Source organism: Palaemon carinicauda, chromosome 11, assembly GCF_036898095.1.
Source record: "Palaemon carinicauda isolate YSFRI2023 chromosome 11, ASM3689809v2, whole genome shotgun sequence".
NCBI lineage: Eukaryota > Metazoa > Arthropoda > Malacostraca > Decapoda > Palaemonidae > Palaemon > Palaemon carinicauda.
This window is the reverse complement of record NC_090735.1, coordinates 123,576,170-123,603,166: the sequence shown is the minus strand read 5'-3', so window position 1 is coordinate 123,603,166 and position 26,997 is coordinate 123,576,170. Positions and strand designations below refer to the sequence as shown.

Sequence of the window (26,997 nt, the reverse complement as noted above, 5' to 3'; positions counted from 1 at the left end):
CCATTCGAAATAGTCTGGTAACCCTGGTCGGAAATGTTTATTCGCGTATAATATTTTGACAGTGAAAACGTCTACTTTACTCTATTGAATAATTTCTCTTATAATGTAAGTAACTAAAAGAAGAAACAAGGTTATTCATGGTTATCTAAAAGCTATTTTCCTCTGTATAATAGCTTATTTGTGTAAAGTTTTTTTTGAGTTGTATCTAGACAAATTCATTTCGGTCTTTATTGATGAATTAAAGGTTATTTTGAACAATATATATTTGGACTAAGGTCCTCAGTAGACTTTTTTTATGGTAGCGGCTACCTTTATGTATGGTGACGGCTGGCTAAGAATACAGCAGTGTAAAGGGGGTCGCAGGGGGCTAACGCCCCCCCCCCCCCTTAGGTAAGTTGGGTAGGACACGGCTTGTAGGATAGGGGGAAAGTTTTGGGGTTGTATGTATGATAGCGGCCACCTGCTTGTATTAAGGGTTGTATGTATGATAGCGGCCACCTGCTTGTATTATTACGGATAACTTAGAATACGGTAGTGTAATGGGGGTCGCCGAGGGCCGTCAGCCCCTCCGTTAGGTAAGTAGGTAAGGGCACAGCTTGTAGGTTAGGCTACGAAGGAAATTTAAGATTAATTTATGTCCATTTTTAATCCACAAGGGACGATCTGGCTGCTGACATACAAAGGCTCCAAGTTTAGTTTGGTTGGTGTCCATATTTTATGCTCGCTGGAGGAACTGGCGGCTGATATACAAAGGCTCCGTATAATGTGCATTCACTGAATTAGACCTTCATTTCAATGGCAAATAAACCAAAAACCCTTTAGGCTGTCTAAGAACCGGGATATTTTTAAGAAATCTAATTGTGTTTTCTTAGCTCGCGGAAACAGAAAAACATCAAGTTCCTATTTGTTGGCAAGCGGTAAATGCTGAGCTGCTCATGCTAGTCCCATTGATTGTTATTTCGGTATTATTGTACTGTATTACAGGGCAATGTAACCTAGGGAAAAAACTACTTTCTTCTATAGGAAAAGGTCTGTTCTCTTCGAAAATGACACTCGTTCCTGTCACAAATGAATAGTTTCAGAAATATATATATATCTATATCCACCAATAATGGGGGACCCCCAGTGGGAACTCGGGGTTTTGGGTAGGGAAAACATACTGGGGAAACAGTATATAATGTTAAAACAAGCCTTTTCTTCTCTATACATTACCCTCTTGGATGTATAACAAACCGATGGAAAAACACGCTAATTATCTATATCCTGTACTAACGGTACATTTTTCATTTATTTGTTGACATTCTACGGGTCAGTTGTATTCCTCTTGTTTGTTCGTTTGTGTACATAGCGGGTTTCAACTTTCTGCGCATAAACTCCTCCCACCTGTGCATAAGTGGTTGAAATGAAGGTCAAATTCGGTTAAATCACGTCATTTACTACAGAAAATCATATATTTTCTGATTGAAATGAGAATCTGTAATACAGTACAACTTTATCGTTATTTCTTAGATAATTAAGTTTTTATTTGCAGTAAAAATAAGTGTCATTTTCTAAGTAAGCGGAAGTTTTTGTATAGGAAGCACACGTTTTTAAGTATAAAAGCTTTTTCCATCCTTAACTATAATAAAACCCTTTAACCCTTCCCTTTATCTGTTGAAAAGCATTTGACAGTTTATTAGCCTAGGCCTTATTGATAAACTTTATCCTTTAAGAGTCTTTGTATAATGATGGACAGGACTTCTTGTGTGTATAGAACGCCACCTAACTTAAAGTTCCCCATCTAGCCTAGCTTACAAACTTTGTCCTTACCTAAAGGGGGTAGTGGGGCTGACACAGTCCTGCGACCCCCCTTAGATTGCCGTATTTTTAGCAATAGAGTTAAAAATAAAGGGTTTTTTTTCAATATTAAGCTTACCCGATAATCATGTAGCTGTCAACTCCGTTGCCCGACAGAATTCTATGGAGGGATACGCCAGCTATCACAATACTAGAAGGGGGTGTACTTACCAGCGCCACCTGTGGCCAGGTACTCAAGTACTTCTTGTTGACACCTCCTCAATTATTCCTCTGTCGTGCTTCCGGCTAGACGTTCTGGGATACGCTTATGTTCTTGGAGTATTTTCACGACTTTGGTGAAGTATTTCTCTTTGATTTCGGCTGTCGCTTTACTGGAAACTTCTATATTAGCTTAGTTAGCTTTTGGAATTAATTTGATTAATTATGGTGACGAAGAGAGTATGAACTCTCGTTCACCTTTCAATGGCCGACCCTTCCCTTAGACGGAAGTGTTGGTGTCTAAGAGAGTATAGACTCTCTTTCTTAATTTTGCTTAACAAAAGTTATAGATTTATTTTATATCTCTCCGCCTCTTATAGGCCTCTTCGATTAACTTCCTTTTATTATAAACTTATTAAAATTAATTTTTATATTTGTTTATATTCGACCTTCCTAATAGTAGGCGGTCTTTTCTTGGTACCGAAGTTAATTAACATTGAGCCCGTCATTTCGGTTTTACCTGTTAACATATTATGCTATTTCCGCCGCAGAGTTTGAAAGAATTTCTTTGATAGTCTCGTACTTTTTCAAAGTTGAACTAACGTTTTGTTTTGTCTCTGCAGTTGTTGACGTTCAGAACGTTCAACTTGCACTCTATCGTTACGATAGAGAAAGAATGTTCACGGTTTCACATTGCAGTAAGAGTAACCGTGTCTAGCGTTTTGTTCATTCTTTCTTAACTTAATGGTTTTGATCCTAATAAAGGAACTTTTCATTTTGGGAAATATTTCAGTTTTTTTTCCTTTAACAATAATATGTTTTAACGATATATATGATTGGGCTCTTCTCTCAGGTTCTAAGTCAAGAGAGAGAGAGAGAGAGAGAGATAGAGACGGAGGGAGAAAGAGGATAAACGTTTCACTCAAGCCTGCCAGGCGTACGAGTAACGTCGTTATCGTTTTTGCTCTTCTCCCTAGTCCCTTTAGGGGAAGAAACTAAACGTTTCTAGAGTGATCTAGTGTTTAGTCTCTTTCCAGCCACTGAATTATCTTTCATTAGATTTTTCTGTTACATTGTAATTCTGTTTTCGCAATTACTAACTTTTGAGAAAGGATAGAATTGCGTGTTTCAGGTACAAACCACTTAAAGTTTCGAGTTCAGTGAAATAAGTGCAAACAGAAATCAAAGTGATAAGTGATTAGCGCAAAGTATGTCAGTGTTGTGCGTGAGGGTACTTTTGTGCGCGCCAGTCGTCCTCCCAGTCCGGGACCTCTTGCAAGCTCCCAAGCCCAGGGGAGAAGCAATGTCGAAGGACAAAAGGGTTCGGCAGGCCTTGATCGGCGCACAGAAGTATCCTCGGTGGTTGTGGGCGTGTCTTACCGAGACCGTCACTCCCACCCGCAGACGATTGAGCCCTTATTTTGCTCGTCTGCAGAAGAGATTTAGGGGAGAAAATAAAGGCAGAGTTACGCTGGTCTCAGGTCTCAAGACCTCTTAAACGTAAAGTCCAGACCTATGCCAGACGTACGAAGTTAAAGTTCAACAACCCGGATGCAGTCATTGGGTTAGCTCTGACTCTCCTCAGTCATCAGTTGAATACACTCCGCCTAAGAGGAGTAAGGTTCTGCCGCAGCAGATCTCTGCTGTTAAGGCTTTACCTCAGCAGACCTTAGTGTCTGCCGACCCCAAGTTGACTCTACTGCAGTCCAGGCAGTCACAACTTTCGGTCTTGATGCGTGAGTGTCGGGCTGAGAGTGTTGCGCCTCCGCCTCCGCCTACACTCCCCCCGCCTATGCTCGCTCCGCCTGATCGCAGTACCACCTGCCAGGCGTACGATGTTGTGGACTCTACTACAGTCCATGCAAGCACAGCTTTCGGACTTGATGCGTGAGTGTCGGACTGAGAGTGTTGCTCCTCCGCCTCCGCCTACACTCCCTCCGCCTACACTCGCTCCGCCTGATCGCAGTACCACCTGCCAGGCGTACGATGTTGTGGACTCTACTACAGTCCATGCAAGCACAGCTTTCGGACTTGATGCGTGAGTGTCGGGCTGAGAGTGTTGCTCCTCCGCCTCCGCCTACGCTCGCTCCGCCTGATCGCACTACCACCTGCCAGGCGTACGATGTTGAGCCACGTGCTGAGTTTGCTGTTCCCTGTGGTGTTCAGCCTCCGCCTTCCTTAAGGCAACCTTTACAATGGGATCAGGAGGATTATACCTCTCTTCCTCCGCCTCCACTTGCTGCTCCACCAGTGATGCAACACTCGGTTGAGGTACAACAACCTCTCCCGTCCATGAGTCAGTCTCCTCAGCTCTCGCTGCAGCGAGCTCAACCCTCCACAAGGCAAGCACCACAACACCTTAGCCTTGCGCCTCAGGAGCCTCAGCTTGCGAGACATTTACCTTGTTCTGCGCAGCCTCTTCCTCATCGCGCTCCGCTCACACCACAGGAACTGGAACTTGCTACTCCGCTTCCGCCAACCGCTCAGCAAGCGCAACCCTTGGGTTCAACCACTCATGCTAGGAGTCAGCCTCCTCCACCCATGCGCCTTCCTTCTGCTTGTCTTTTATTCAGCCTTTGCAGACTGAGCCTCAGGTGTTCCCTCAACAGAGTCTTGAAGAGGAAACCACAACTATTGTTGTTCCAGCTCGTTCTGACTCTGCTGTTCAGCATACCTTACCTCCATTTTCAAACCATGGCAAAAATATGAATCATGAGTTATGAATGTAAGGTAAACATTATGTTGATTTTTTAACCCCATGCAAGCATGCATAAAGCACTCTAGCACTGGTCATGGAATTTCTGAGAAATGTTAAACGCCATGCACACGCTCTGCTTTCCTTTCAGCAGGCTCTGCTTACAGCATGCTCTTCTTACTACATGCTCTGCATACAGCATGCTCTGCATACAGCATGCTCTGCATACAGCATGCTCTGCATTCAGCATGCTCTGCATACAACATGCTCTGCATACAGCATGCTCTGCATTCAGCATGCTCTGCATACAACATGCTCTACATACAGCATGCTCTGCATACAGCATTCTCTGCATACATCATGCTCTGCATACCTTACCGCATGCTTCTCAGTCACACATCTTGGGTTGTTGCCAACTCACTAGACTGTCAAGCAGTTTCATTACGTTGCCTTCTAGTCTGCTGCTTTTGCACCAGTGAACCCTCACTCAGAGAACTTAGCTTTTCTAGGATAAGGTCCCTGTAGATGAGAAAGTTCTTTTCTCCCTCCTTCTGATATTCCCTTGAGGACTCTGTCATTTGGAGGGAGCCTTTAGCTGCATAACCTCTTATGGACTTTTATTTAAGCATAACATGCTTCCAGGGAAGGTAATGGTTCCACTTCAGTCGCTAATCCCGTCTGTTACCACACCTGCTCCCATAGACCTTGAGCTGTGTTGCATGACATGCAGTCCAAGCTTAGTCCTTGTTAGAGGATTTTTTGTTTACGGAGTCAATGTGTCACGGGGAAGACGTTCAACAACCAACAGAAGTGACTTGTTGTGACGCAGTGCGGCAACCTCAGCAACCCGTTAAGGAATTGTCTGTACGACCCAGACAGTCTAGACAGATTCGGGTTGTCACTGTACTTCCTCGCTTGCCCATGATTGACAGTTCACAGACTGTGCAGCAGTATCATGATCTTGTGTCCGGCTCCGTCAGACGACTGGCTTTTAAGAGCTCCCACAAGTCGTCGCTGTCTGGAGATTTTCAAATGGACTATGGATCTGACCAAGGAACTGGGCCTCCTGGTCAATTTTGAGGAGTCTCAGCTCGTTCCATCCCAGACCATTGTCTCCTTGGGTATGGATCTTCAGAGTCGAGCTCTTCGGACTTTTCCGTCGGCCCCAAGGATCTTCCAAGCCCTAGAATGCATCCAGAGCATGCTGTGAAGGAACCGATGCTCAGTCAGGTAGTGGATGAGTCTAACAGGGACACTTTCATCTCTGGCCCTGTTCATCGTGTTAGGGAGACTCCACCTTCCCCCCCTTCAGTATCATCTAGCTGCTCACTGGATAAAGGACATGACGCTAGAGACGGTCTCAGTTCCTGTTTCCGAAGAGAGGAGGTCTTCTCTCGCGTGGTGTAAGAACAGCTTTCTTCTCAAGGAAGTCTACCTTTGGCTGTTCAGAAACACGACCGCCGTCTCCTCTCGGACGCATCAGACATGGGCTGGGGTGCGACTTTGGACGGACAAGAATGCTCGGGAACATGGAATCAGGAGCAAAGGACACTTCACATCATTTGCAAGAAGTTGTTGGCGGTTATTCTGGCCTTGATAAACTTCAAGTCCCTCCAGCTTAACAAAGTGGTGGAGGTAGACTCTGACAACACCACAGCCCTGGCTTACATCTTCAAGCAGGGAGGGACTCTTTCGTGGAAGTTGTTCTAGATCGCAAGGGACCTACTCATCTGGTCTTAAGATCGAAAGCTAACTGGTAACGAGGTTCATTCAGGGCGGTATGAATGTCTTGGCAGATCACCTCAGACGGAAGGGTCAGGTCATCCCCACAGAGTGGACCCTTCTCAAGAATGTTTGCAACAGACTTTGGGCCCTGTGGGGTCAGCCAACCATAGATCTGTTCACTACCTCGATAACCTAGAGACTCCTGTTGTACTGTATTGTTCTCCGATTCCAGACCCAGCAGCAGTTCACGTGGATGCTTTTCTGCTGGATTGGTTCCACCTCGACCTGTATGCATTCCCGCCGTTCAAGATTGTCAACAGGGTACTTCAGAAGTTCTCCTCTCACAAAGGGACACGGCTGACGTTGGTTGGCTCCGCTCTGGTCCGCGAGAGAATGGTTCTTAGAGGTACTGCATGGCTGGTCGACATTCCCAGGACTCTTCCTCTAGGAGTGAACCTTCTAAGTCTACCTCACGTAAAGAAGGTACATCCAATCCTCCACGCTCTTCGTCTGACTGCCTTCAGACTTTCGAAACACTCTCAAGAGCTAGGGGCTTTTCGAAGGAGGCAGCCAGAGCGATTGCCAAAGCAAGGAGAACATCCACTCTCAGAATCTATCAGTCTCAAGGGGAAGTCTTCCGTAGCTGGTACAAGACCAATGCAGTTTCCTCAACCAGTACCACTGTAACCCAGATTGCTGACTTCCTGTTATATCTAAGGAAAGTAAGATCCCTTTCAGCTCCTACGATCAAGGGTTACAGAAGTATGTTGGCAGCGGTTTTCCGCCACAGAGGCTTGGATCTTTCCACCAACAAAGATCTACAGGACCTCCCTAGGTCTTTTGAGACCTCAAAGGAACGTCGGTTGTCCACTCCAGGCTGGAATCTAGACGTGGTCCTAAGGTTCCTTATGTCATCAAGATTTGAACCTCTCCAATCAGCCTCTTTTTAGGACCTCACATTAAAAACTCTTTTCCTCGTGTGCTTGACAACAGCTAAAAGAGTAAGTGAGATCCACGCCTTCAGCAGGATCATTGTTTTCACATCTGAAACGGCTACATGTTCCTTGCAGCTCGGTTTTTGCTAAACGGGCTTCCTTCACGTCCTTGGCCTAAGTCGTTCGAGATCCCAAGCCTGTCCAACTTGGTGGGGAATGATCTGAAGAGAGTACTTTGCCCAGTTAGAGCTCTTAGGTACTATCTAAAAAGGTCTTAACCTTTACAAGGACAATCAGAAGCCTTATAGTGTGCTATCAAGAAACCTTCTTTTCCAAGTTCTAAGAACTCAGTTTCTTACTATTCAGGCTTCTGATTAGAGAAACACATTCTCATCTGAAGGAAGAAGACCTTGCTTTGCTGAAGGTAAGGACACATGAAGTGGGAGCTGTGGCTACTTCAGTGGCCTTCAAACAGAACCATTCTCTGCAGAGTGTTATGGATGCAACCTATTGGAGAAGCAAGTCAGTGTTCGCATCATTCTATCTCAAAGATGTCCAGTCTCTTTACGAGTACTGCTACACCCTGGGATCATTCGTAGCAATGAATGCAGTAGTAGGCGAGGGCTCAGCCACTACATTCCCATAATCCCATAACCTTTTAACCTTTCTCTTGAATACTTTTTATGGGTTGTACGGTCGGCTAAGAAGCCTTCCACATCCTTGTTGATTTGGCGGGTGGTCAATTCTTTCTTGAGAAGCGCCGAGGTTAAAGGTTGTGATGAGGTCCTTTAGTATGGGTTGCAGCCCTGTATACTTTAGCACCTTTGGGTTGATTCAGCCTCCAAGAGGAACGCTGCGCTCAGTAAGGAAGACGAACTTAAAAAAGAGGCAGAGTAACGGTTCAATTCGACTTCCTTACCAGGTACTTATTATTTCATTGTTATTTGAGATAACTGTTATATGAAATATGGGATACTTAGCTATCCTTTAATCTTGTACACTGGTTTTCACCCACCCCCCTGGGTGTGAATCAGCTACATGATTATCGGGTAAGTTTAATATTGAAAAATGTTATTTTCATTAGTAAAATAAATTTTTGAATATACTTACCCGATAATCATGATTTAATTGACCCTCCCTTCCTCCCCATAGAGAACCAGTGGGACCGAGGAATAATTGAGGAGGTGTCAACAAGAAGTACTTGAGTACCTGGCCACAGGTGGCGCTGGTAAGTACACCCCCTTCTAGTATTGTGATAGCTGGCGTATCCCTCCATAGAATTCTGTCGGGCAACGGAGTTGACAGCTACATGATTATCGGGTAAGTATATTCAAAAATTTATTTTACTAATGAAAATAACATATTATATTGTAGTTACGGAAAAGGTTTTCTACTAAAAAAAACTGGTGTTTCCTATACAAAAACAGCCATTTTCTTTGTGGTTGTTAGGTTTGTTTGCTGTTGAAATAATGGTCAAATTCAGTGAAATCACTTTATTTACTACATGAAATAATTTTTTTCTATTCAAAATGTTGTTCCGTCAGTATCTATAACTTTACCAAAATAAGTTATGGGTCATGGCTGTCAGCATACATAGGCCTACACCCCATCTTTTATTTGAAATAGTCCACTCATAAATTATTTAATGTATTATTGAAATATAAATAGAAGAAAGACAGATGATAACAGAATATGCAATGGAAGATGAAATATCATTGGAAGGAGAAAGGATTAGTAAGGTAGAATAATTTAAGTATCTACTTTAAGTAAAGGAGGAACTGTTGCGTCTACACCAAAGAGTGCAGATTTAAGGGTAGCCCACTCGAGTTGTCCCAGAAAGGATTTCTTTAATGGTTGAATTGTATTCCTTAGCTGGACGGATGTAGATACAGCTTCATCTATAACGAGCAGTTTTTTTTATTGATGTTAAATACAAGTGTTCATTTCACCATGGATATGTACAGACAGACCCATGAAATTGTTTATACCTTACTAGTCTAAGAAATAGAGACTCCTGGGCCGTGATCTGACGATACTTTCGACCCTGGTTTGCCAGGTGTTTAGGATGCTATTCTCCGCACCTTATTAGGTCAAAGATCAGCAATCCTGGGATTTTTGCCAGCCACTTTGATAAGAGCACTTATACCCACCTAAGGATGAGTCTCCTATCAAAGGACTTAGTTTATATTCGTCTAGGAACAAATTACAAATTTTGAAAGCCATTTGTATTTTTGCTAACTAAACAAACAACAGTCCATTAACCCAACTTCCTGCCATAACCTCCCCCTAAAATACCAGAGGCAGTCAAAGTGACTGTCCAGTGTACTGGCAAGAGAGCCACTTTGTTATAAGCTTTAACTACAGAGTTCCAGCTGCATTTGAATAAATCTCCTATTAAAGAATGCAGGTTTGTATAGTTTGTTAATTTAGTTGGTAAGTCTTTTATTTGAAACAGAGTTTATAGGTTATAAATTCTCTTGCTTTTATGAAGATTTGTTCCTATGCGACATACAAACCATCGTCCTTTAATTGGGAGATTGTTTCAGTGCGAGCTGGAGACGGCCATTAGAATTGTTTAATGAGTCATTAAACAACTGGTGGAGGGCGAGGACTAGAAGCCTCGCCCCCCCCTCTCACCAGTCTGAAAGCTTTACTTTTGTTAGAGCCACTAACGAGTACGGATGTTACTGTTGGCTTGTAATGAACTTTTTTTTTTCTTCTTTTTTTGCAGTGAATGTGTTTTAGGTTGTTGGAATGAAAGTTAAGCGTTTCGTACTTGTCGGGGAAGAGTGGCCATTGCAACCGATTTATGAGTAAATTGGCTGTACACGTATATCTACACTCCCTCCGTATGTCTTGTAGAGGCATGATTGTTTGCAGTCATCTCCATGTGCCAATTGCAAGTCGTGACCTCCTGTGCATTGGCAGGTCTATGTCCTGGAGGGAAAGAGGCAATCCAGTGTCTGTCGTGGCAATGCCTAAGAAGGCATTGAAGGTCTTTTTCTGGTTTGGTCTCCTCCGTGGGTGCATCTACTGCCATTGCTCCTATTTTGGTCCACTAGGAATGTACATCAGGAGCAAGGAGCCCTCTGATCTGCTTTGGCAGGCTTTGATAGTGTGTAGAATACTCCTTCAGAGTAAGGAAGCTATTCACCTGTCTCCCTGGAGGGTGCTGATGATGAGTTTGACCCAAAAAAGTCTTAGACTTCTTTGTGCCTTTTAGGTAGTCCTTCCACTTCTGTGTCGAGGGAGCTTGTAGCTAAGGCCACTTCTCTTCCAGTTTCCCCAGTGCCAGCGTCCCCTATGTGCTTGTGCCTGGTGATTCCAGTGGTTAAAGGGGTGGTGGTGACAGCATCAGACTGGCAGTGCCCACCCCCAAGTATAAGGGGATTGTGAAGGCTCAAATAGTGACGCTTCTGCTGGCGGAAATTATACCGGCATTGGAAGGTGTCGCGCCTGAGTATTGACGTAATTTGACCGAAAGTGCATGACACTTCTGCTGGCGGAAATTGTCTGGAAGGTGTCGCGCCTGATTATTAACAGAATTTTACCGAAAGTGCCTGGTGCCCCGATGTCCAGGGTTACCCCGTTCCTGGATCCTCCCCCAACATTACCCACCTCTTTCCATGCGCCCATCACCCTGACCCATGTGGCTGTGGATTCTGGGCCCAAAGTCCCTCCTCCCGCTGTGTCTGGGCTGGCCAGCCCCACTCGTGACAGGACCGTGTGCCACTGTAAGCGTACCTTCCTACTCCCCCGTAACAGTGTGTTCCATTGTTGTGGCTCCTGTTGGAGCAACCTGTGTAGTTTCTTCCACCTAGGAGAGTGCTGTTGGAGGGACTTTTTCCCGTGGAGCAGGAAACAGGGCTGTGGCTGGCTTCCCGATTGATTCGCAGAGGGAGGAGTATGGACTATTCCAGCTGTTTGCTGTGATCTGTACCAGGGATTTTCCTTCCATTGTCCTTAGCCTTCCCAGACCTTTGTTAGTTCTAGATTATGTTCTGGGTTCTGCCCTTGGGGTGGATTGGTCTTGTTCGTTGGGTGAAGTGGAATCTTCGGATTGGCCTGCCGCTAGGACACCAGATGGAGGTGGACAACCCTGAGTTGGAGTGTTCCTTTGTTAAAGTCCTTGGTCTCATCCGTGAGTGAAATGGGTTGAGGTAGGCAACCTTGGCACCTCCTTTAGGGCAAATATTAGTCATTGATCGGCACTTCGGTGTGCCTCATGGCTCTAGGCTTTCCTTGGAGTTGCCTTGGTCAGATATTATTGATTTAGCCCTGGATTGAGTTGATTAAATCTGTGGATCTGAGATCTCGCTAGAGTTGAGCTGGTCGCATAAGATCCTCCCTCCCTGCTCTTGAGGCAGTGAAGGTTCTATACACCAGAGAATGCCGAGTCAATCCCTCTTCTGGTTGACCCATCGGTGTCCTCATTGAGGGGCAGACTCGCTGGAGAGACTCAAGGCGGAAGGCCCATCCTTCTCAGCCCCTTGAGTCGGTGGACATAGAGTTTTCTGCCTTGCTTCCATCTATGCTGTTTCTTGGTTTGACCAGTGGTCATGAACATTAACCCTGGATAGGTACGATGGGTCGTTCGCGACCCCGAGCGTCAAAAAAAAACATGTTTTTCTCACGTGACTCACCCCCGTGACTGAATTTGTGGGTGATCGACCTGCAGGAGGTGTCTCCCCTACACGCTCTAGTAGTGTCCAGATGTGCATTGCTGTAGCTGTACTCCTTCCCCGATTTCTGAGACGCGTCGGGGTCGAGCGCGACCGAGTTTACCCTTCTAAGGTAATTTGCATAATTATCAAAGTTATTACGTATTATGAAATTGTCGTAGAATGGTTCAACTTGTATAGGTTATCAGTTGTGGAAAGTCTTGGTGGATTGTTTGGCTACCCTGTGCATGATTTTTTTTTTTTTAGTTAAAATGTCGTTCATCACCACGAGGACCATTTTACCGCGAGTGCCCCTTTTTCATTTTTTTTTTCATTTTTTTGCCAAGTCATTTTTCCGTAAGATATTGCCAAATAGTGTCGTAAAACTTTTGCTTGTTTAGTGTTGGAAAGTGTGTCTAGATGATCTGGCTACCCATGCGTGACTTTGTTTTTGTCAGATACGACGTAGTTATTGGTATATTGGGTATTTAACTGCGGTTACCAATTTCTGTTTTTTTTCAATATTTGTAAAAATTACTACGTAGTAAGGAATTGCCGTATATTATTCATTTTTTTTTCATGTTTATGTGTTAGAAAGTGTGCCTTGATGGTTGGGCTAACACGTGCATGTCTTTTTTTTTATCTGAGATGCCGTATATTAGAATGTCGGGCATTTTACCGCGAGTGCCCCTTTTTCATTTTTTTTAATTTTTTTGCCAAGTCATTTTTCCGTAAGATATTGCCAAATAGTGTCGTAAAACTTTTGCTTTTTTAGTGTTGGAAAGTGTGTCTAGATGATCTGGCTACCCATGCGTGATTTTGTTTTTGTCAGATACGACGTAGTTATTGGTATATTGGGTATTTAACTGCGGTTGCCAATTTCTGTTTTTTTTCAATATTTGTAAAAATTTACTACGTAGTAAGGAATTGCCGTATATTATTGATTTTTTTTCATGTTTATGTGTTAGAAAGTGTGCCTTGATGGTTGGGCTAACACGTGCATGTCTTTTTTTTTTTTTTATCTGAGATGCCGTATATTAGAATGTTGGGCATTTTTCCGCGAGTGCCCCTTTTTATTTGTTTTGCATTTTTTTGCTTAGTCATGTTACTGTAAGGAATTGGAAAGTAGTGTCGCAAAACTTATATTTTTATAGTGTTGGAAAGTGTTTCTAGATGATCTGGCTACCCATGCCTATTTTTTTTTTTAGCCAGATATGGCGTATATATAAGTATGTGTTCGATTTTCCTGTGATTGCCATTTTTTCGTTTTTTCCCATTTCTTTCAAAATTACTACGTACTAAGGAACTATCACAGAGTAATGATTCATTTATATGTTTATTTGTCGGAAAATGTGATTGATGGTTTGCCTAGCACGTGGCTGAAATTTTTTTTTTCTGAAATGTCGTATATTAGAATGGCCATTTTTCCACGAGTGCCCCTTTTTATTTGTTTTGCATTTTATTGCTTAGTCATGTTACCGTAAGGAATTGGCAAGTAGTGTCGCAAAACTTATAATTTTATAGTGTTGGAAAGTGTTTCTAGATGATCTGGCTACCCATACCTATCTTTTTTTTTTTAGCCAGATATGGCGTATATATAGGTATGTGTTCGATTTTCCTGTGATTGCCATTTTTTCGTTTTTTCCCATTTCTTTCAAAATTACTACGTACTAAGGAACTATCACAGAGTAATGATTCATTTAGATGTTTATTTGTCGGAAAATGTGCCTTGATGGTTTGCCTAGTACGTGGCTGAATTTTTTTTTTCTGAAATGCCGTATATTAGAATGTTAGCCATTTTTCCGCGAATGCCCCTTTTTATTTGTTTTGCATTTTTTTGCTTAGTCATGTTACCGTAAGGAATTGGCAAGTAGTGTCGCAAAACTTATATTTTTATAGTGTTGGAAAGTGTTTCTAGATGATCTGGCTACCCATGCCTATCTTTTTTTTAGCCAGATATGGCGTATATATAGGTATGTGTTCGATTTTCCGGTGATTGCCATTTTTTCGTTTTTTCCCAATTCTTTCAAAATTACTACGTACCAAGGAACTATCACAGAGTAATGATTCCTCTAGATGTTTATTTGTCGGAAAATTTTGTTTACTTCTCTTTTGATTGAATATCATCAAATTATTTAGCTAAAATATTATATTTTACATTTTTTTTTCGATTTTATTTCCCTTCAAAAAAATTTTTTTGTGTCAGAATTTTAATTTTATAGTCGTAAAATAATCGACAATTATCCAGCAACCCACCATACAATCTTTATGCATATCCAATAATAATTAGATTAGTAAATAACACCTTGAAATTGACATACCCTTCCTACATTTCAAGTGGCAGATTAGGGAGTCTGAGTCAGTGTGGTTGGCGGCCATTTTGTGGACATATCCGAAGCGTAAGTTGCCCTATCTATATATATTCTTGTTCCCTATAGAATTTGTGATATTTTGGTATATTTTTACCTGCATAAATATCATATTATATATTAAATATATGTATTTTTTTACGAAATTTCTAAGTACTCAAAAAATTACCTTTAGATATGGCCCCTGATATAAATGTAATTTACTAAATAATGAAGATTTTTTTACATATTTCTATTTTAGGATAACATATGTTTATTCCCTAAAAAAATTAGCCACTTCCTATTTCATTTGGGTACCCAAAAAAATTCATGAAATTTGGACAAATATTTTTGGCCAAAAAAAGTTACCCTTTTTTTCTCATTTCAGATCTTCACCTCCATGGGTCTGACTTCATCCAAAATACATCAAGATGTGTCCTAAACATTCAAGAATCAATTCCTAAAAGGATTTGTGTATATATGTATAAACTTTTTTTTTATGAATTTTTATGTCAGGTCTTTTTTTTCTACTTAATTTTTTAAAATATTTATAATAAATAGTTTTTCTGCAGATGAGTAGTATTTATCTTTACAGTTGTTTTAAGCATTCATTGAAGTTTTTTTTGGCAAAAGAAAAAAGGAGGTTACTGCAAAAACTGATTTTTCAAGAATTTTTTTTGGCGTCGGGGTCGTTCGCGTCCGAGTATACCCTTAAAGGGGTGTCCGAGGAGCGTACCTATCCAGGGTTAATGTACTTTGCAAAGACAACAGGGCTATCGACCCCAGATTTTTTGTAGAACTACAAGTCTCGTGCTGTCTGGTGTGAAGGCTGTGACCTTCCTGGCTTACCAGTCAGTAAACCAGTGGGCTAAATGGGTTTTGATGAGGTTAGGTGCTTTTGTTTCCAGTATCTCAAAACAAGTTACCTCAGAGGTGGCGTTGTTGCTTAGGAACTCATCGGTGTGGGGATGCCACATCTCTTTATTCCTAGGAGTCATGGGCAGGCAGCGGTGGAAACTTGATGAACTGCTTCACAGGGCTCTCTGATCCAGTGCACTGTCTCCTTCAGTGGTCCCAGCCCTTTGAAGGGAGCAGCACTTAAACCTTCGGGTTTGACCAAGCCTGCAGGTTTGGGATCAAGGAAGGTCCATGCACCCGCTCGGAGACTCTGATCAGCACCCCCCACAACCTCTTCCTAGAGAGTGTGTGTGCATGCACAGCCCTTTCATTTACCCCAACCTGTGCCTTTCAGGAAGGGGGCCCGGTGGGAAGAGGAGAGGGAGAGTGAAACACTGATGCCAATGTTCCTATTCTTCCACTGCTGAGAGTAAGGAGATGCTTGTAACACCAGTGGGTGACTTGGCAGAGACATGGGGCCAAGTCTTTGGTAGTGAGTGTACTCTGGGAGTGTTACTCAATACACTACCCTATTAGGACCTTCGGCATCCCCATCTAATCTTATCAATAGAGTTCCCGTCCAGTCATGCAACATCGCTGAAAGACTTGACCTTGCGGACAGAGGTGGAACATTTGTTGGAGTAGAATGCACTTGAAGTCGTACGAGACAAGTCTCTGGTCTTCCACAGTTTGCTCTTCCTGTTGAAGTCATCTGGGGGCTGGAGACTGGTCATCGACCTCTGAACAAGTTACAGTATTTTATCAAACAAAGTTCAGGATGGAAACAGTGTAGTCTGTACTGTCTTTCATCACAGAGGGAGACTTCATTCTTTCAGAGGATCTGATGGACACATACTTTCAAGTACCAGTGCATCAGTCCTCGAGGAAGTACCTCCACTTCTCCCTCTACAGTAAGTGTACCTGGACATGCACGCTCTTCTTCAGTTTAGCCTGATTTGGCCAGCATATGCCTCAATTGTTGAGAGGATTGATGTACCAGGTAGGACCAGAGCCCATAAAGTTAGGGGTATAGGGCCCATCATAGTTTTGAGGAGAAACATTTATGTGGGCTAATTACTGAAGGCCCGAATGTGCCAACAAGTCCTTTGACATCTTCGTGCATGGTCCTGTGGTAGATGGTCAAGTAGTGTAACCAACCCAGCTCCCATTTGGGACTGGAAGCCTCTTGCATATGGTAACTTCTAGATGTGAGTATGGAATGAATAGTAGAATGACTGTCTCCTCTTCATTTTTCTGTTTCTACTCTCGTGGAAGGGTCGGCTGTGACACCCTAGCAGTACCAGCTGAACTCGGTTGAGTCCCTTGTTAGGCTGGGAGGAACGTAGAGAGTAGAGGTCCCCTTTTTGTTTTTGTTTCTTTGTTGATGTCGGCTACCCCCCAAAATTGGGGGAAGTGCCATGGTATATGTTTGTATGTATGTACTCTCGTGGAGAAATGGGTTGAAATGTTATGTGCCGGATCAAACCTGATGCTGGTCAGTTACACTTAGGAACACCATTCTTCATCCATAAATAAGTATCATTCCCATCCTCCATAAGCAAGGGGGAGGATGGTGTAATTTTTACCAACCCACTGATCATCATACAAGTATATGGTTCCAAAGTGATATCCTCTTCAGGGGAAGGGTTTTTTCATTTAACTAAGTACAGTACATGCCTCCATGTACAAGCCAGGTCCTATCAGTGTTCTCATCCCTATGAAAGGCAGTTAGGAGCTTCCTGGAGTTACCACCTTGCTCCCATGCGGGAGCAGGTAGTTGGACACTTCCAGAGAAAAAACAACCATCCAGTTTGGTTCTAGGGAGACTTCCAACCCACCAAGCAGTGAGTCTGCCTATTAAAGTATAAGGGTTTGTATTTTGCATAAGAACAGATCACAAATTTTTAAAGTGATTTCTATTTTTCTTAGCTATACTAACTTGAGACCTTTAACTTAACTTCCCTTCTCAACCACCCTCTCTAGGTCCTGGGTCAAAAGGTCAAAAGTGAAGCTTCCAAGCTAGTGCCCCGGGTCTTCATGTCCGAACCTTTCACGGGTTGTTCTAAAGGCTGTTTGCGGTTTGTAGGGCAAAAAAGCGCACACGAAAACAAAGGCAGCGTCGCAACACGAGTCCAAAAAGAAGGATATGTAGATGGGGCTCGAGTCGGGCGTCGGTGGAGTGGTTCAGGTTGGTTTGGTTAGGGCCGCTGTAGCGGCTCATCCCTTATTGGTGAAGGAATTATCTAAATGGAAGACGACCTGTGAATAGTGGTTTTCACACGCCCTATCTTTATACACGACGCCCTAAGGGTGCTCGCGCGAGTGTAGTAACCTCTGCATTCCATGCTTTAACTTTCTCTGGTATATTTGGTAGTTATTTATATCAGAAAAGTGTGAAGAAGGACCCTTTTCACCGGGCGTCACAGGTATCTCCCCAGAAATAGATTTTTCCTTCGTCAAAATCCCTTCATTAAAAGGACTCAGGTTTGTATAACTAGGGAAAATACAATTTAATTTGGAAATTTGTGATTTTACTGTATAATCATGTGTAATCTATATGGTGTGTAGTGGTTACATTATTTAATCTATTCCAGATAACTACCGCAGATGAACATTCCCGGCACAAGACTCTTACTAAAAGTGAATAAGGAAGAAGAAGAAAATACTCCTTAATGATCGGGTCATGAGTAGAGGAGTGATGATATTAGCCGATGCATCTGGTGACATACTACGATATTCTTTTGTTCATTAAAAGAAATTGAACTAAGAGTTGTAATTGGATAAAGAGATCACGCTTATTTTTGTAATGATATTAGGGGAACACATTGGTTGAGTGATTTCTATTATAATGAATTATAAAAATGGCAATTAAATTTTGATTTAAACTTGACTCAAATTGAAGGCAGGAAAGTTTTCTTTTAAATATAGCTGAAGTATCACAGGAGTTTCTTATAACTATTGAAATTAGTTTATTATGGATAAGTATTACTCCATTTTCACATATATCATCATGATGTATGTACGGTAGTTTGGTCATTTAAATGTGATTTTTAATTTGTCATTTTTCTATGGACAATAAGTTACCGAGTCATTTATGAATGATTTGATAAATCAAGTTTTCGATTTTCTTCAATGACGATACACATTTCCAAGGTACCATTTGTTTATTCTCTATATTTTGCCATTTTTATCTGTTCAAGATGAATTGTGTTCCATATTGAAAAATCTCTCTCTTTTCTCCTGATATTAGATAGCAAATTGTAATCCATAACAATTTTAAAGATGGAGAGGCCTATGGAGACGACATATGTATGTGGCTCCTGTGGAAAAGGGTTCAGGAGAACCGATAACTTGAAGAAACATCTTCTAATTCACACGGGAAGCCGACCGTTCCAGTGCACGTGGTGTGGAAAGGCCTTCCGGGAGAAGAACCACCTGAACTCTCATCTCCTGCTCCACACAGGAGAAAAACCCTATAAATGTCCTCATTGTGGGAAGGCATTTAATCAAAACAGTAACCTGAAAAAACATATAAAGATTCACCTAGACGACAGGCCATATGTTTGCAACATCTGTCAAAACCGATTCACTCAGCAGTGTTATCTCAATGAACATATGAAGAACCACACAGGAGAGCGAGCTTACAAATGCACAGATTGTGGGAAGATGTTCAAAAATAGCAGCCATTTAAGGAGCCATAGGAAAACCCACTCAGATGAACGGCCTTACAAATGCACGCTCTGTGATAAGACTTTCAAATACATAAGAAACTACAGTTTACATATAATGGGTCACGATGGCGATCCCTCGTGCAGTTGTTCGGAGTGTGGCCGACAGTTTTTAAACCGCAACAATCTTAACATACACATGCTTTCTCACAGCAATGTGAAGATACACGAATGTTTTGTATGTGGGAAGGAATTTCACAAGCTCGATAAGTTCAAGAGACACCTGCAGGCTCACACGGGGGAACGCCCGTTCAAGTGTACCGTTTGCGATGATGGTTTCAAATCAAATTCTCATTTAAAGTTTCACATGATGCTCCACACAGGAGAGAAGCCTTTTACTTGCGAGGTGTGCGGAAGTGGTTTTCGGTCCAAGTCCTATCTCACCTCCCACATGATATCCCACACCAAGACACGTCACAGGTGCACTCTCTGCGGCAAGTCTTTCAAATACAAATGTAATTATACTCGCCATGTGAAAACTCATAATGAAGCTGAAATGCAACAGAGTTCGATACCAGTATCGACCGGCCTGCAACAGAACTGCTCGGACCCTGAACGACCTTCATATTCATCACCATCAACAGGCAGTGAGAAAGTTGCTGTAGTAGCACACAGAGCTGATTTTAACAACAGACAAGGAACATCAGTTATAGCTAAAGACAAAAAATCTCCAGATGATCAAAAGCTTTCTTTGGTTTCTAGTTCATCTCAGGGTAGTGAAAAGGATAGTGATGACGATAGTGTGAGAATCCTAATGAAATTGTGTACTGATGAGTATCCATTCCACTGTACAAACTGCAATGAAACCTTCCGGCATGAAAGTCAGCTGGAAGAGCACTTGAAAGTTCATATAGGTAGCCCTTATCAATGCTCTGTTTGTGACGCATATTTCAGAGATGACGATTATCTACAGCGCCACATGGAAAGCCATAAAGCGTTAGCAAATAAAAGTTTGGAAGGAGACATCACTGGAGCCGAAGAGTGTAGAGTCTGCGGAAAGAAGTTTACGCAGGCAAAGATGCTCAAACGGCACATGTTAATTCATTCAAACCATCAAACTTTTGAATGTAAGGTGTGTCAGGAACAGTTTGAAGATGAATCTGATTTGAAGACACACAATATGTTGCATCCTGCCCCAAAAACACACGAGTGTACTATGTGTGACAAGAAATTCGTGCAAAATATCAACCTGAAAAGGCACATGAGAATTCATTGCATGAGATCTGAAAGTGAGGATAAAATATATTCTTGCAATATTTGTAATTTATGGTTTTGTTATAAGCATAACCTGGAAACGCATAAGATGATCCATGTAATGAGAGAAACTGCTCTTCAAAATCAGAATCAGGCCGTAGCTCCCAGTGGACATAGCGAAGACAGTGTCATGAGTGATAAGAGTATAATTCATACTCTCATGGGACAGTACTTCATTAGTGGTTCTGGATTCGATTTTGAATCTGGGGAGCCGGTAATTCTTATTATTGACGAACAGGAAATGGAAAAAAAAGAAAATGAAGTGATTGTTCAAAGCGAAAGGGAATACGAATCGACGGAGATTAAAATTCCGAGAACATTTGAAAACCACATTGAAAGCAGTATGCCAGAACAGAAGTTTTTGTGCATTATTTGCGGGGAAGGTTTTATAGAACAAAGTCTACTCAGAGCGCATCTAAGGCAGCACAAACTGGAGTGTCCGCAGTGTGGGAAAACTTTCAATCGACTGAATAATCTGAAGAGGCACATGGTTGTACATACAGGTATGCGCCGCTATCAGTGTTACGTTTGTGGTAAAAAATTTAAGGAAAGTGGCCATTTGAAGACGCATTTTTTGCATTTGCATAGCGAAGAGCAAGCTCTGGAATGCAAGTCTTGCAATAAAAAGTTTGTTCACAAGAGTTATTATCAGAGGCACATCAAGACCAACCATGGAGATAAGGCGCCAGTTTTGGTGCATCAAAATATACATGTAGCTGAAGAGCCGACTAGAAATAACGAGTATTTGCAGCGGGCTTTAGAAAACATTGGTAATGATGTAAGATTTGATGCAAAGGAAATAGAAAATATGGATAACCCTCAGGAATCCAAATATGATACAGTTTCAGCTTCCTTTGATGGAGATTATAGCAACACTTACAAGAACTTCCATTATGGGAAGGAGTCCAATTATGATACAGTTTCAGCTTCTTATGATGAAAATTATGGCAACAATTACAACAGTTTCCATTGTGTGAAGGATATTAGTCTCAAGAGACATATAATGATTCATACCAATGAACACGCATATGATTGCCATATGTGCGGGAAAGGTTTTAAAGAAAATGAGTATCGAGACGAACATGAAATGGTGCACGCTGGGGTGCCCCATCCTTATGCAATTTGTGACGGGAAATTCACACAGAAGTCAGTATTGAGTGGGCATAGAAAAACGCATGATACTCTTTACCCCCAAGATGATGCGGAGAGCCGTGAAATGAATTTGGAAAGTGATGGAAATTTTGGTAGCATAGATGGGAGGAAGAAGTCCGTACGTATTCCAAAAGGCGATATTGAAGTAACTAAAGAAATTCTCTGTGACATCACTGAGCCTACAGTTGAGATTCAGGTGGGCAAATTAACTGTCCAAACCATATCTTACGAAGCGGCCATGAAAAGACGTCAGATTCTGAAGGAAAGGAAGCTTCATAGGTGTCCAGTTTGTAACAAGACATTTAACAGAAAAAGTAATCTCGCCAGACATGCTCAGAGCCACAGAGACGATAGTAATGTATTTAAATGTGACTATTGCTCAGACACTTTTAAAAGCAAACAACTACTGGAATCACACTTGCGGAGTCATAAAAGTCAGCAGACGAGTCAACCGCCGGCCTTTAGAAAAACACCCAAGGAAAACAAACCCCGTGGCTTCTATGGTCGTCGTCGTGGTCGAAACACGGAGGATCCCTCAGCTCATGCAGCGGGAAAAAAATCACTTGTGTGTTATATTTGTGGTACGAAATTCCACTTCCAGCATCACCTTGAAAATCATCTGATCATACACAAGTTGAAAAAGAAGATAGGTAAGGAAAAGAAGTATCCTGTCAAAACTAACCGTAAAAAAGTAGCTCCTCCTAAAATTGACCATGAAAAGGAGGACCTTCCTAAAAGTGACCATGAAAATGAGGACCCTCCAAAAATTGACCAGGAAAAAGAAGACTCGTCTAAAATCATTATTAAAAGCAGGGGAAATACAGCTGCTGTAGATGTTGAAAGAAGTAAGTTGGATTTAGATTTTGTAAGTAGAAGGCATGAAGAAGTGGAGGATCATGGGGAAAGTAAAGTAATAATTGTGAAGGAAGAGCCTGTGATTAGTGACGAGATAGACGTAGGTGAAATGGAAGTGGGTAAATTGACAGTGAAAACGCTTCCTTATTCAATAGCTCGCGAGAGGCGCTTGAAGGAACGAGGCATCAAGAAACGTGTAAATTGCAGTGTCTGTGGAAAAGATTTTGCATCAAATTACAGCTTGAAGGTGCATATGAAACTGCATAATAGAGGAAGATTATATAACTGTAGCTTTTGTGATGAGAAGTTTCGTTTGCGCTATTCTCTCGAGAGTCACATCAGTGAATTACATAGGCGGCCTGAGGCTAGCACACAGATGTAATGGTTAAAGCGAAGCAATTACAGTACAGGTATTGCAATCTGTCAGAACTTTTCACCGCAGGAGTTAAGGTCTTGCAGTTGTAAACGCTAATTAGGACTGTAGCTGTGTAGCACCAACCTTTATGTATTTATAGTTATTGAAATATTTGCTCTACTTCCCTTCGACTTATCCTCCTAATATGTAAAGTGTCAACATCATACAGTATAAGAATCTATTTAACATAAGAATTATGCCATAGTAAGACATAAGAAAGTCCCACTGAACAACTTGGAGCCTATCTGACTAAAACTTTATTAACAGAGGAGTAGTCCTGATATTTTAAAGCTATTTTGAGTATATAACTCATTGAAAAAGTTAGCCTTGAATGGAATTGAGGTGATGTATACTTTATACATATTTGGGAGAGTGGATGGGTTTGTTATTCATTGTATACTTTGAGTTGTTTCAAGTATATTAAGTTAAATTGTAACAGCGAGGCTAAGCTATTGAAATGATAATGGTTAGCGTGTTCACTTGATGACCGATAACACATAGCCAGTAACAGCGGAAGTGGAATTTGAAGAGGAAAATTATTTGAAGGTAATGATACTAGGATAAAAAGGGCAGTTTGTTAATGATATGAAATTAGACAAATGAAAAGCTTTAGTGTTGAGAGCCAATAGGAGGGCGTTAGCAATTTTTGTAATAAATTATATATCCTGCTCAATTGTAGATGTGTTGAGAATGCTAGTCATCATGTAGCTTTCATATGTTAGTAAGTAAAGTAGAGTTTACTGATCTCCTAAAACTACTATGTATTAGAGTACTGAAGTACATAAAGGAAGGGTTAATTATTGTAATAATAGTGGTTTTAATAACCCAGTCATTGTGATAACAAAAAGTGAGGTTTGTATACAGATTTTACAATTGTAAATGCAAAATAGAAGTTGTTCCTACATGTCATACAAACTTTAGTCATTTAATTATGGGGATTCTTTCCACGTGAGCTGAAATCAGTTGTTAAAGTTAGATAACGAGGGGTTATACAACTGGCGAGGGGGCGGGGCGAAGAGCCCTGCCCCCAGCTCTTTCTTTCATTTTGGACGCTGTCTTGTACGCATGTACTTGCAGTTCCTTAAAAAACTTATTATATAATTTTCTTTTTCCCTTTACAGGAAGTGAATGATCCTTTAATTATGGAATGGAAGTGAGAAGTTTGTGTTTGGTAGGGGAAGGGAGGACACTGGTACAGAGTCTATATAACTGTGACAGATTAAAATGTCTTTTCACAAATATGTTGGTGAAAATTGAATCAAAATTTTCATTGCCTTTTCACTCAGTGAAAGGTATTCACTTTTTATGCTGAGCCAAAAATGAGGTCTTGATACGGATGACTTCAATGTAGCTTTGAGACTGTCGTCCCATGATGGATCGATGAGGCTTAACTTTGTCATTTACGCTTGAATGTTTAATGTTATTTTTAATATTTGCTTCAAATGTCTCTTGTATCCCCAAAATTCCATGCATGGGATCATCTCCCCCTGCATTATAACAACCCAAAAGTTCTGTCAGGTACTGTAATTTCTATTTTTTTTTTTTTAGAAAGCACCTACTTCGTTTTTACCTGTACACCATCAGACACTGGGTGAGGGGATTCCAGAACAGCTCAACAAGATGCCCCCTATCTTCCTTCATTGGAAATAAAGTATCTTTTGTTCCCCAAGGCTGATGTGACCGCAGCGCACGGTCATCAGATTCCGATGGTATAACTCCCACCGGTACAACTGGATCCTGCAGATCATGAAGTCCGGAATGTGCTTCAATTACATGCATTTGGACGTCGTCAACACGTCGCCAAATTCTTCCGTTCCGTCAGAAAGAGAAAGGCTCTTGTTGAGAACAGAAGCCTTGGATGATTCGCTCGACAGTCAGCAGGTAAGTACTGTACCTAGTACTTCTTTTTTGCATAATCTTGTCCCTGTATGTGCTACACGTACCTCAACTTTGACTCCTTTTCTGACTCCGACTGCCTCCTTGTTCCCAGGACGTGTGGAGTTCATGGCATCCATGAAAGGATTCATGGAAAACATTCATGTGGAGCATAAAAGAGCTTAAGCGTCCTCAGAGACGAAGATTTAGGAACTTCAACATGCACCGAAGCCCGAGGCTTCACCAGTCTCAATCCAGACTGTTCGGCGAAGAATCCTTGGTGTTATGCAAAACTATGGTTCTGAGTGAGGAGTACTACCTTCATATTGGTGAAGTCATGGGCTCTAAACCAGTCTCAGATTTAGTTTTACCCCTCTGAGAATTATCCTTACTGTTACGTAAGGTTGAATTCCGGAGCGTCCATTAGGAATGATATGATTCCCAAGGAAACAGTCATCTTGGACCATGGTAAGGCTCAAAACTTGTTGGTTAAGGAGCTCAAGACAGCTAAGTTTACTAATACTCTGCTCTGCTTTTGGCAGGAAGAAGGCTACTTTTGTAGCTCGGAAAGACTGTCTTCCCTTTTGCCTCAAAGAGTTTAGAGGCTGTTAAAAAGGTGGTAGTAGAAGGTAGACCTCTGCCAGTGCTGGAGGAGTGCAAGCCTGTTTTGCTTGCTCTCCCATATGACTCCGATACTTGGGAAGATGCCCAACACGCCTTTACAGTTGGCAAACTGGATTCTGATATCGAAGGAAAGCAGTTTAATGAAAGTGCGCAGAATTCAGGAATTCCTATTAAAAGCAAAATTGGAGGCCAAAGAAAGACTGGCAGGTTCTTTGTTGCACCATGCTTACCTTGAAATGTTTAATGGGAACTGCTCAAAATCTGACCTCTTCCCAGTTCCGGCCAAAATCCACTTGACTACCTTCCATTGGGATCTGCATGCACTCTTTTCAGCCAGGAGAGCTTGTAAGGAGCCTGTCCTAGCAGCGGCAACTATTAGAGATGAGCCTAAAAAGTTGATTGACTTTAACGTTTGGGGCAAAGATCTGTATCCCCAAAAGATGGTTAAAAAAATCATGAACAAGGTGGCTCACGAGAACAAGAGCCTTATTCGTGTTTCTTTCATCTCTTTGCCACACTGATGACAAGAGTGCAATGTTTTCTTCTTCATCAAATAGACCATGTACTCTCAAATAAGCAACTGCTTTAACTTCATCAGCAATTTCTTGATGAAATTCCTTAGTTAACATATTGAAGAGGTCTTCTCCTTAGAAGCTTTAGGAAAAAGCTGAAATGCGGCGGGGAACATTATCAACTACTTGACTTCCAACTAACGCACCAACACTATAGTCCATTTCTTTTAGCGAGTCATATTTGCACCGACTCGCAGCGGTGCCCCTTTAGCTCGGAAAAGTTTCCTGATCGCTGATTGGTTGGACAAGAATATTCTAACCAATCAGCGACCAGGAAACTTCTCCGAGCTAAAAGGGCACCATTGTGAGTCGGTGCAAATATGACTCGCTATAGAATCACTACTCGGCCCATTTTAACAACCGAATCACTCAATCATGATTTGAACCATGTCTGAAGTGGAGTGAAGTGAGATTGCTACTATTAGGTGAGCTCACATAACGAAGCAAAAGCACGACTTTGAGATCGCACACCAAAACAGCCCCCTTTAACGGCCAATTCCAGCTCACGTTGAAACATTCTTCCTAATTAAAGGAACCAGATTTGTATAGCTAGGTCAAATTAAAATTACATGGTACTTAAGAGTTTTTTTAATTTATTGATTATTTGTCATACTGTAGCTTGGTATTTGATTTAAAATTTTAATTTACATTACCATCTTCAACTATGAAAAGCTATTTTCTTGCCCTCGAAATTTGTTTCAGAAATAGATGCTTTAGGAATACTGGAAGGTTTGAAATACGATCCTGTTTTTAGTGGTTTAAGGCTATGCAAAGTTTATATTTCTCAAAGAAACCCAATTGCTGACTTTTCCAAAATTGTGAATGAACTTGATAATGTGATGGTATACATGACTTGGTTCTGTACCAGAGGCTATATCATTGATAAATTTCCGGTACAATATTGCACTGATGTTGGTTAAAGATAATGTGATGGTATACATGACTTGGTTCTGTACTAGAGGCTTTATCATTGATAAATTTCCAGTACAATATTGCACTGATGTTGGTTAAAGATAATGTGATGGTATACATGACTTGGTTCTGTACCAGAGGCTATATCATTGATAAATTTCCGGTACAATATTGCACTGATGTTGGTTAAAGATAATGTGATGGTATACATGACTTGGTTCTGTACCAGAGGCTATATCATTGATAAATTTCCGGTACAATATTGCACTGATGTTGGTTAAAGATAATGTGATGGTATACATGACTTGGTTCTGTACCAGAGGCTATATCATTGATAAATTTCCAGTACAATAT

At 41.6% G+C, this 26,997-nt stretch overlaps 1 protein-coding gene across 1 annotated transcript; it reads left to right on the top strand.

Annotated features, from left to right (window-relative positions):
* Positions 1 to 25,885, top strand: LOC137650169 (zinc finger protein 845-like). Its single transcript, XM_068383334.1, has 2 exons — positions 1 to 105; positions 17,851 to 25,885. Exon 2 carries the CDS (start codon positions 18,539 to 18,541, stop codon positions 22,625 to 22,627), a length of 4,089 nt encoding a protein of 1,362 aa, XP_068239435.1. The 5' UTR covers positions 1 to 105; positions 17,851 to 18,538; the 3' UTR covers positions 22,628 to 25,885.
* Positions 25,886 to 26,997: the final 1,112 nt, after the last annotated feature.